Consider the following 12216-nt stretch of genomic DNA (forward strand, 5'->3'; position numbering starts at 1 on the left):
GGTTAGAAATAATAGCAGAAAAAAAAGAAAAAAAGAAGCAGAAATTCGCACTTGCACTTTCCATGCAGTCAGAAGCAGATCAACATTCTATTCTATTTGTTGGTTTTCATTTGTTAAAAAAGTACTCAATGCTAAACTAAAAGTAATTTCACTTGTGTCTGTTGGCATTCAATTTACACAAAAGTGTTTGCTAAATAAATAAAATGTAAAAAAAAAATTATAATAATTTTATTATTATTTTTTTTATAAATGAATATCAGTTTCTGCACTTCCTGCTTATAAAAAATGTAGGACGAATGAACTTGCTAATGGTCACAATCGACAAAATTGCCAAGTCCTGATTGTGCTGTTTCACACCAGTATAAAACCTAATTACGCTTTTATCCCAAGTTTAAACCCAATTTACCAAACATGAAATCAAAAAACGGCAGGATGTTTGTGAACTAGGAAAGCAAAATGCATATACTCAAATGGCAAGAAAAACTTGCCACAACTAGGTTGTGGTGTATGATTAGGTGTGAATATGTACAGTATGATCATGATAGCATTATATGACACTGAAATGTAACAGTAGTAAGCATTCTTTGTTTGATTGTGCCATCCGTTTGGGCGAATAATGTCAGATACTGACTGTCCAATAGCATTTAATATCATGAAGATTATTTATGTGCATGTTTTCAGTGGCTAATCTTACGGTTTCTAGCTCTTTGAGGAGGGTGTACTGAGGGCTTCCCTCTTTTGGTGGTTTGGACACATGGAGGTGAAGGTTGTCGCTGTTTCCCAGAGTGTCCAGACACAAGACAAACGCCACATTGTCCTGGAGCAGACTGGCATCTAAACGACAACAGAGCAGGTCAGTTTTTATAAACAGCTTTATCTTTGCACAATTTGAAAGTCTAATGGATAAAGTCTAATAATCTTTATGAAAAAAATGTGCAACATTAGATGTGTAAATATGCAAAAGTGATAAATATTTATTTGAACATAAACCATAGTCAACATTTGAAGTGGATCATTATCAAAGTTGTCCTAAAACTATTAAACAGCACCCATTCTAGTCTTGGGATTTATATTTTGATCCACTTCAAATGTTGACTACTATATTCTGCATTTTGTATGTTTTTTGAAGGATATAATATTTAAAAAAGTAAATAAATCTAAAGCCATCAAGAATTTGAAAGTGAAAGTAAAAAGCACACTCGCTTTAAACAGCGCCTGAGTTTTTTGGTTTATGTCTCCCCCTTGTGATTATTAAAAGAACAGCAGCATTTATGGTCATCTGTCATGATCATGGTTAGATTAAAGAGCCCATATTATACATGAAATAGGGTCATATTTAGGTTGTAAGGGTCTCCAACAACAGTCTAATATGCATGCAAGGTCAAAAAACACTTTGATGGTCTTATAATCTGCATTTATTTTGGTCTAATTATCCCAGCGACTCCCATATGAATCGTTCAGCGATTCATTTGTTCCCAACCCCCTCCTCAGCGCGAAGCTAATCTTCGCTGATTGGACCGATGACAGCCTGCTGCGTATGAAGGTAAATCAGTTGCAAAACTCGAGAGCTTGCAAATGTAAATGTGAGCACTTGTGATAATAATATTTGTATGTGTATGTTGAAATGTACACTCACAGCTCTGATGTGAACAGCTGAATCCCTCGATTTGCACACACACACAACAATCCACACACTTGTGTTTTGAATTGGAAGTTGCAGATTAATAGTTGTGTATTTGTAAAATGTCATTCACAAATACAAAATGACAGACACACGTGTGCACGGCAAATTTGATTGCATCTTTGCTCTACAACCACAGGTCGGCACTCACAACCTCTCAGATTCGTCAGTACAACTACAAACCGCCCGCGCTCTGACTTTTGCTACACATCTCCCGCCATCTCTGTAGCAGAACTCATCTGTGCACTTGCAAATGCAGATGCGCGAGCAGCGCGGGCCGGGGGAGGGGCGGGGCAGGTGTAAAGCTGTTTGATTGGCTGATGCCTGACCAATGAACAATGCCAGCAGCCAACAGGACTGAGGTGCAAAATAATCATTTCCCACGATTATTTTATTATTTAGGGTTTATTTCAATTCTTTTCTAAAGAGATTCTTGTTAAAAACCATTAATGTGCGGAAATGTACATACCAGTAAAAGAGCAGCAAAGCCAGTTTATTGGCTAGAGCCAGCCAATGAGATGGGGCGTTTCTGTTTGTCAGGACACAGGGCAGCTCACGTTGTTGGAGGCCTCGAGCAATCAGAGGGTAAGTTATGATTTTAATAATCATCTATGTGTTCAATACTGTTAGCTAAGCTAAGGACTGTGCTAGGTGCTTTTCTAGTTTGTTTTTTATATAAGAAACAGTTATGAGTTATGTAGGAGTTGCTTTCAATCATGTTATATGGTTCTAAAAAGATACGATTCAACCCACATGAAATAAGAAGTTGTAATAGTATTTATAGTAAATAATATTACGTTTTTGAACCATACTAACTATAGTAAACTGTATTATACTGTATATATTGCAGTATCTGCAACTTTGTTAATGAATGCAACAGCACACTGTAGTATAAACTAGCATGAACTTTAATAAATTGAAGTATATTCACACACACACACACACACACACACACACACACTCACACTCACACACATTAATAGCAATTAAAAATAACACTAGGCGTTTCAGTTTCTCACAGATCATACCGGTTTTTGTTATAATAACCTGCATCATATCTGTCTATCCATCTATCTATTTACATGATTGTGTACAGTGTGTCCTTTATATCACTTTTTTAATTATGAACGTTACTAACTATAGGTTATTTCTCAGTTTCCTGTAAGGATGGAGTGACAGGAGAGATCCGCCTGTTTCAAGTCGATGACTAACTCAGAGAAGCTGCATAGCTTGAATAGGATGTTATTTATGCTAAAGATGACATGATGATCTAGCTCATCTACAAACACTTCAAAATGATTCAGATCATTCAAGAGGAAGCCGACCATTTATTTTCTCTTTTTACCTGCCAAGATGACTACAGATTTGAACAAAACACACACTCACCCACACACACACAACTTTTATTTTGATAATTGTTTAATGTAGTATTTTTACACTTTACTGTAAGGCAGGGGTGTCAAACTCACTTCCTGGAGGGCCGTAACCCTGCATGTTTTTAGTTTCAACCCTGCTTCTACACACTTAAGTGAAAGTTTCAAACAAACCTGAAGGACTCAATTAGTTTGATCAGGTGTGTTTAATTAGGGTTAGAACTAAACTTTGCATAGCTGCAGCCCTCCAGGAACTGAGTTTGACACCTGTGCTGTAAGGGAAATGTTTAACATTAATTTGTCAAATAAAATTTACAGTGCAAATAAGTGCAGTGCAAATGTCTAGTTACTTGTATTTAAATATTTCAGGGTTTTTCCTTGTTCATAATGAGATGGAGGTGGTAAATCCAACTTCATCATTACCCATCAAATGTTATCTCCTCTTTAATCTTTTGCTCAAGCCTTTACTAATGGTCAGAAAGCAAGCCATTGTGTAAAGCTGGTTGATGCTCGCTGTAATAGAGAGAGATGATGACTGTTCAGCTTATGTTGCTTAACCCTGCAGATGAGATGCTCAAAGTGGACCCTCAGCCGAGCGATGGACACTGTCTCCCTCACCTAGTTGCTCTTCCTTTGAACACACATATCATGTTGAAGGATGCAAGTTGTGGACCTAAATCAGATGTAATGCATGTAGATGTATAAATCAGAAAGAAATGAAACTGCTTTAAAATGTATTAGGTTTTACATATAAATACGTGTTCTTAACAGATTTGTTTCAACTTGATATTTGCATAATAAATGACATTAGAATGTTTAGTTTTAAACAGATAGCTATATTTCAATTTTATCAAATTTAAGCTATATATATTTTTTTATTTTTTGAAGTATACTTCAATTTATTAAAGTTCATGCTAGTTTATACTACAGTGTGCTGTTGCATTCATTAACAAAGTTGCAGATACTGCAATATATACAGTATAATACAGTTTACTATAGTTAGTATGGTTCAAAAACGTAATATTATTTACTATAAATACTATTACAACTTCTTATTTCATGTGGGTTGAATCGTATCTTTTTAGAACCATATAACATGATTGAAAGCAACTCCTACATAACTCATAACTGTTTCTTATATAAAAAACAAACTAGAGAAGCACCTAGCACAGTCCTTAGCTTAGCTAACAGTATTGAACACATAGATGATTATTAAAAATCATAACTTACCCTCTGATTGCTCGAGGCCTCCAACAACGTGAGCTGCCCTGTGTCCTGACAAACAGAAACGCCCCATCTCATTGGCTGGCTCTAGCCAATAAACTGGCTTTGCTGCTCTTTTACTGGTATGTACATTTCCGCACATTAATGATTTTTAACAAGAATCTCTTTAGAAAAGAATTGAAATAAACCCTAAATAATAAAATAATCGTGGGAAATGATTATTTTGCACCTCAGTCCTGTTGGCTGCTGGCATTGTTCATTGGTCAGGCATCAGCCAATCAAACAGCTTTACACCTGCCCCGCCCCTCCCCCGGCCCGCGCTGCTCGCGCATCTGCATTTGCAAGTGCACAGATGAGTTCTGCTACAGAGATGGCGGGAGATGTGTAGCAAAAGTCAGAGCGCGGGCGGTTTGTAGTTGTACTGACGAATCTGAGAGGTTGTGAGTGCCGACCTGTGGTTGTAGAGCAAAGATGCAATCAAATTTGCCGTGCACACGTGTGTCTGTCATTTTGTATTTGTGAATGACATTTTACAAATACACAACTATTAATCTGCAACTTCCAATTCAAAACACAAGTGTGTGGATTGTTGTGTGTGTGTGCAAATCGAGGGATTCAGCTGTTCACATCAGAGCTGTGAGTGTACATTTCAACATACACATACAAATATTATTATCACAAGTGCTCACATTTACATTTGCAAGCTCTCGAGTTTTGCAACTGATTTACCTTCATAGCTGCGATTGGTCGACACGGACAAGGCTTCAGCGCGAGAGTGAAATGCCCAGCTGTTAATCTACAATATAAAAGTAGTCACAGTGCACACGCGCTTCATAGTGGATTTTGGCTGCCAGTGGGTGAATGTAAACACAGACGATGGACTAGAAAATACTGACGACTAACTATTTTATTGAGCAAAAAGTCCAAGAACTGGCGAGGAGGTCACAGTCTTCTTGCTCTTTTCACACACACACACGCACACACACACACACACGCACACACACACAGGGCCTGCGCGTCCATAGAGGACCGGCTGAATAGAGAGGGCGCGGCGCTCAGTTATATCCGCGAAAACCCGTGCGTTACACACACGAGGAGACACACACACACACACACACACACACAGAGGGCCGGCGCGTCCATAAAGGAGCGGCTGAATAGAGAGGGCGCGGCGCGGCGCTCAGTTATATCCGCGAAAACCCGTGCGTTACACACACGAGGAGACACACACACACACACACAGAGGGCCGGCGCGTCCATAAACGAGCGGCTGAATAGAGAGGGCGCGGCGCGGCGCTCAGTTATATCCGCGAAAACCCGTGCGTTACACACACGAGGAGACACACACACACACACACAGGGCCGGCGCGTCCATAGAGGAGCGGCGCTGTTATATCCGCGAATACCCGTGCGTTACACACACGAGGAGACAATAATATTGAGCTGAAATATTTTGAAACTTGTCCATTGCATGTGTGTAAACAGCTGACGATCCGTAATCAAAGCGGCACGCGTCGCGTTTTCAACGTGGCTTTACACGCGATATGAGAATATAAAGAGTTAACCTGATACAGCACACGCGGTTACAAGTAACAAAACACAACTAAATACATCATGTGCAAGATAGAGTAAACGAGGCAACAGTTTTAATCGCACGTACTTACACTGGTGAAATGGGGGTAGAAACTGATCCATGATGCACTGATCCATGTTCTGACAGTCTATACTGATCCTTCCTTTAACAAACTGATGAAGTCTTCTTTGAAAGCAGATAGTTTTCAGAAGCACTCAGAACTGCTCAAGGCTGGGCTATATTGCTGATGTTTCATCTTTGATTAGACTGTCCATAATATCCATCTGCACAGCGTGCCTTTATTCGACCGGTGTCTCTCTGTGTGTGTCTCTGTGTGTGTGTGAGACTTTTTTTCTGTTAGTGGGCGGGGCCGCAGGTTTCAAATCTCCCGGGTTTGCGCGCCCAACTACTTGTGTTTCGTAGCTGCGTCATCGCGAAACACCTAATGACTCGTTATCAAGACGACTCGTTTGAAGCACTATGAGTCGACTCTTTTATAGATGAATCAATAATTTTAAACACTGTACACTTACAGATTTAAGCCTTAGCTGGATATTTCACTTCACTTAGAGCTGTGTGACACACTACATGGAAGGGCATTTTCAAAAACCCATAATATGGGCTCTTTAAATAACTATAATTAGATGGTTATTTAATAAATCGCAACAAGTCTAATCACCTGTGTGATCCAGATTGTCCTCCAGCCAGCGTTTAGTGCCTTGATAGTTGAACTTCCCGCCTCCCGACAAGAAAAACAGCAGGTTATATCTATAAAAACAAACAAAAACTATAAGCATTGCACTATTTAACACATTTTTTATAGTTTTTTTTTGAGTTTATTAAATTGACAAAACTTTGCACACAGACAGAGATCCATTTCAAGAAAGATGCTAAATAAAATGCAAGTGTTACCCAGCATGAGTCCTCTTGTAGGAATAGAGTCTGGAAAACAGTCGTGCGAGCTCCAGCAGTATAGCGACGCCACTGCCATTTGAGTCCGCACCGTATGATAGCCACTGGTGGGAAACACACACTCAATGCAGGAACAACAGGCCCATTTACACAAGCTATTAACATTGTCTAACTGAAAATAAAGGGTGGACCAATGCCATCTCACACATACAGGGTTATTTACACGGTTAGATTTGGACTCTTGTGTTTCAGCAAAGGTCAAGTTCACTTTTTTTTGGGGACAAAACACAGTATTGCGTTTCCAAAAATTTTACTTCTGGGTGGTAACAAATTTCATGATTGTTTTATTTTTTCGATTCTGGTTCTATTTTATACAATTAAGAGACAAAAACCTCCTGAAAAGCACAAGAGTGTACCTATTGCCCCACAACAGTGCTTGGCTGAAAATGAATGCCAAAAAGTGCATTTCTGGACGTAAGGGAAAAAGCGGCTCTTGTTCAGTTATAGTTAATTTAACCAATTTACATGTGTTTTAATTACTTAAACTGATTCCACCCTCCGTGGGTTATTTAGAATGCATCTATATGCATCTGGTTAATAATACGCCGCAGCCCCATTCACTGCAGAGGAGATTAGAGCTGCTGGATTTACAACACGTCAATCAATCATCAATGCCTGCTAAACTATAGAAAAGTAAATGACTGTTTAACTGGGAGAAGAATAGAGTAAATGTTCTACTTATCTAAACACGGTGTATCTATTGCTAATAACACGCATTTAACAAAGAATGCTTTTTTCTTTTGATAAATATAATGTGTATTAACATGTCTGCAACCCTAGTAAGCGGTATATCACTGAGAGTACTGATCGGCTTATACAGTACCTCATTATATGCACTCAAGATTAACACGACTGGTGAAAAGCATACAAGTTACATTTCCTTTAAGGAGGCTAATAATATTGATCTTAGTAATTTTTACTTTTTTTATTCCATCCAAACTAAAATACTAAAATATTTATATATATATATATATATATATATATATATATATATATATATATATATATATATATATATATATATATATATATATATATATATATATATATAAACATATGCACTGTGCATATACCTATAATAAAAGCATAAAATCCTTACCGGAGCGACTCCAAATGAGTCGTAATGAGCCACCAGGACGATGGTGGGCAGATCTTCTCCTCCCGACCCTGTGAGACGGCCCTAAGAATCACATTTCGAGATTATACAGTGGAAATTATTCAATCATCCAAAGATAAAACAACTAGCTATCCCTAAAGTTTCCCTTTTAAAGGGACAGTTTACCCAAAAATTAAGAATCTGTCATCATTTACTCTCCCTCCACTATTTATAACCTGTCCTGAGATTCTTTCTTCTGTTGAACACTGAGACTGTAATCGTATCTTTTTTCTCTACTATGGATGTCAATGGCTAAATATAATCATTTGTGTGCAACAGAAAAATGTAACGCATAAAGGTTTGGAACCACTTGAGTTTAAGTACCTTTAAATTTTTGGGTGAACTTTCCCTTTAAGAGTAATTTTTTTTAATAACAGTTCTGGGATCTGATTGATAAAATTTGCAAAAAATCATTCCTAAAACTGAATGTACACCAGAATAAATAAATGTATTTATTTATTAATGATTATGACTGATTTGATAATTTAAAGTGGTTCAATTAAGCCAATATTTAAAGTTAAAAATATTTACTCAGAGTTTACTTACAGCTGATTACTGTACTTACAGATTTTAAACCTCATTTCTCAAACCTATGTATCATTACCACAACCAAGGTTCATTAAGTGTTCATTTATTTAATAAATAAATTTGTTTCTTTTTCAACGCATGTTCAAAATCTACTAATTATGTTCTTTCAGGTTTGTCATGAAAATATAACAGGTTTTATCAGAATTCCCCAACTTTATTTATAGAAATTTTTTAAAAATTTACAAATATCACACATTTTACAATATTACTGTACATTTTGACAGAGCGAGAGAGAGAAGTAAACAAGGATCTAAATGATTATGACAATTACTGACCCCCAGATATATTTATATATTAAAAATAAAAATAAAATACCAACCAACAATTGTTTATACACCAAACTAAAAGCCTGGTCATGATGTCACATGAGGTCACACAGCAGTTAAAAATGTAAAAATTAACTATCATCCAGTATGCAGGGAGTATACGTTTCCATATATTCAAGGAGAGAGCCCCAAATTTTATAAAAGTTTTTGGTAGAACCCTTCAGACAGTGTCTAATTTGTTCCAGTTTTATGAAGAGAAAACTGTCATTAATCCACATGGAATGAGTAGGCGGTGCAGTTGACTTCCAATGTAGTAAAATACGGCGTCTGGCCAGGAGGGACACAAAAGCCACAAAATCTGCTTTGTTTTATCAGAATTCATTAAACAAAATATTGTTGTCAATAGTGTAAGGCGTTTCTGAAATGTTCTGGTAAATCGATCAAAATAAAAAACCCTGTTAATTTAAGAAACATTATTTTAGAATCTGAGGTAACTAAGTGGACTGTTAATAATACATTTTTTAAATGTGAAAGTGAATTGGCTTTTTTAGCAGAGTTAATTTTTCAGACTGTTGCGGTAATGAGATTTTTGTGGTAATAAGTGTACTTATTTTGTAAATTATGTAAAAATTTTAAATTAATGTAGACAAATGCTTCAGACTTAAACGTGAATTTAAACATTTTTAAAAATTTCCTATTTTTAAAACCAAGTTTTCGTGATAACCACCTGTATGGAAGGTGTTACAGTTAGAGCCAGTGTTTATGGGTAAACTAGTCAGTTAAACTCACCTCTAGACTAGTAATGGCCCAATCACTGACAGCTTTACTCTGAGCTCCACTGGTCACCATCTGAAAACCATTAGCTGTCGCCGTATGAAGAAGCACTGTTTGAAGACATAATATACATTAAGAAATACATACATTGTTTTTATTTTATTTTCTTTATTTAAATATGCATGCAGAAAAACTCTGGGGTGATTTTGAGGTATAATTTGGCTACAACTTTCACTGGGTTTCAGCAAATCTTATTTTGACATGTATTCTGGAAAAAATGCTTTGGAAGTTTTTAAAAACTCAACAATACACACTGGGCAAATTGACTACTCTTTCATTATGTTGGGGGCTTTTTTTGCCCCATTGACTTCCCTTATAATCCCATTTTTTGATTGCAAAGCCATGACACCATATAATCATGCATTCTTGATTGTTGCTAGTTTTCCCTGTTGGGAAGAGGAACAATAATGAAAGTCAATGGGCCAAAAACAGCCACGAACATAACAAAAGGGTAGTCCATTTGAACAATACACAAGGGTTAAGAGCAGTGCTACAGTATGAGGTACCTTCAGCGGCGGATGAAGACCCCTGTGAGGACGAGGAGAGCTGTGTCTGTGTGTAGATGGACAGTAGCTCCTCATCCTCCAGAGCAAAGTAAACCGGCACGATGGTCTCGGTGGCCAACAGCTCCGGCTCCAGCTCCATGAACTGCTGCAGTGTCCAGAACAAACACACAATCAGCCTCACAACAAAGTACGGTGTCCTAAATACACGCGACCAGATTTAAGCGATAACTGTCTGTCTGCACCAAACGCAACATTAAATGACAGAAACAAAATACTACAGTCATTCATTTAAATATCAGCCATTGCATTTAAAATTAAATGGCAAGGGTTATAATCTAATTAATACATATTAGACCAATAATTAAAAGTGCATCCGCTGAGTGACTGAGGTTGGTCTCCATGTTGAAAGTCACTTACTTTAATTTTCAAACCATTTTGAAAATTAAAAAAGTTATAACTCATTCAAAAACGTAAATTCTGTAATGTATCATGTCAAATAATGGCATATTTGCGGCCACACACTGAAAGAAAACAGACCAGCAAGTACGTCTTTATGCAATAAGACACTTGTAGTGCGTACTTTTAACTTAGCTTAGCATAGATAATTGAATCGGATTAGACCATTAGCATCTCACAAAAAAAGCTTGACTCTTCTGTAGTTACATCGTGTACTAAGACAGATGTCTTGGTGAAAAGTTGATATTTTCTAGGCCGATATGTGTAAGAACTGTACCTCTCATTCTGGCTTTATATTGAAGTCATGTTGCTGCCGTACCATGCCTAGAATAAGAGTCTAGTTCCTAGACATATCGGTCTAGAAAATATCAACCTTTCATTTTCTGTTGGTCTTATTACACAATGTAACTACAGAAGAGTCAAGCTTTAAATAAGAAAATTCAGAATTTTTTTTTTAATGAGATGCTAATGGTCTAATCCGATTCAATGATCTATGCTAAGCTAAGCTAAAAGTATGTACAACGACCATCTTGTTGCATACTGACATATTCGCTGGTGCATCCTCTCTCTTTGTGATAAACAAACCCAAGTATGTGGCCTCAAATATGTGGTCATTTGTGAGTGAGATGCTAATGGTCTAATCCGAATCAATAATCTATGCTAAGCTAAGCTAAAAGTGTTCCCAGCAAACCCGGAGATCAGCTGAATGGCATCAAAAATCAAAATAAGAAGTGGACTGTCCCTTAACTGAAATGTTCTATTCCTAAAAACATCCATCAGTACCTGCACTATGTCCTGGGGCAGGGTGGACATGTTGTGCGGCAGGATGATGACCACGGCTCCCGCTGACTGACGCAGGGCCTTCTGGTATTTCTCATAGGAGAAATCGGCGAGCCGCATCATCACACAGCGACGACTCAGCACTTCAGCCTCCACCGTACGAGCCTCCGTGTTCAAGATGGCATTACGCGAACCTGACAATCCATGTGGTTTATTAGTACACTTGCAGCACGTTGTTTATCATGCAAAAAAAAAAAAACTGTTTATATCATAATCATATTGCGTATAGGGTTTTTTTTTTCTCTCTTTACCAAAATATAGTAAATAAAAAGTTCATGATAACCTGTACAACCAGTTTTTATCTATGACCTCGAGTCATGAAGAACAGTTGATAAGATGTTTGATAAACAGAGATGGAATATGTTGTTTTTTAGTACTGTTATTGTGGATAATATTTACATTTTTATTAAATATTGTTGCCTTGGCAGCTAACTAAAACATAATTAAGTTAATCATTTATGCCTATAAAGATCTAAAAAGGACAAAGTCAACACTGGAGGTTTTTGAACACACAATACAGCAATAGCAAGACATCTCCTGAAGTACCTCACTTTTTAATTGCTAACTAAAACAATGTAATATTTTTACATTGAAGATTAAATATTAAACTAAGTTTAACTTAAGTTGCAGCATTAAAATAACTCTTTCTCTATCTCTCCACACCTATCTATCTATCTATCTATCTATCTATCTATCTATCTATCTACATACACATTTGAAGTCAGAATTATTAGATCCCCTGTTTAT

At 37.0% G+C, this 12216-nt stretch overlaps 1 protein-coding gene across 4 annotated transcripts in view; it reads right to left on the bottom strand.

Annotated features, from left to right (window-relative positions):
- The window catches only part of ncln (nicalin), a 28008-nt gene that overhangs the window by 12575 nt on the left and 3217 nt on the right, over positions 1-12216 (bottom strand). For all 4 annotated transcript variants that reach the window (XM_056447247.1, XM_056447246.1, XM_056447245.1 and 1 more), the window contains exons 2-8: positions 11413-11603; positions 10174-10318; positions 9623-9717; positions 7923-8003; positions 6764-6867; positions 6531-6619; positions 695-834 (exon numbers count right to left, since the gene is read on the bottom strand). In XM_056447247.1, the coding sequence (XP_056303222.1) occupies positions 695-834; positions 6531-6619; positions 6764-6867; positions 7923-8003; positions 9623-9717; positions 10174-10318; positions 11413-11603 (845 nt within the window). The remainder of the gene's footprint in view (positions 1-694; positions 835-6530; positions 6620-6763; positions 6868-7922; positions 8004-9622; positions 9718-10173; positions 10319-11412; positions 11604-12216) is intronic.

Source organism: Danio aesculapii, chromosome 22, assembly GCF_903798145.1.
Source record: "Danio aesculapii chromosome 22, fDanAes4.1, whole genome shotgun sequence".
NCBI lineage: Eukaryota > Metazoa > Chordata > Actinopteri > Cypriniformes > Danionidae > Danio > Danio aesculapii.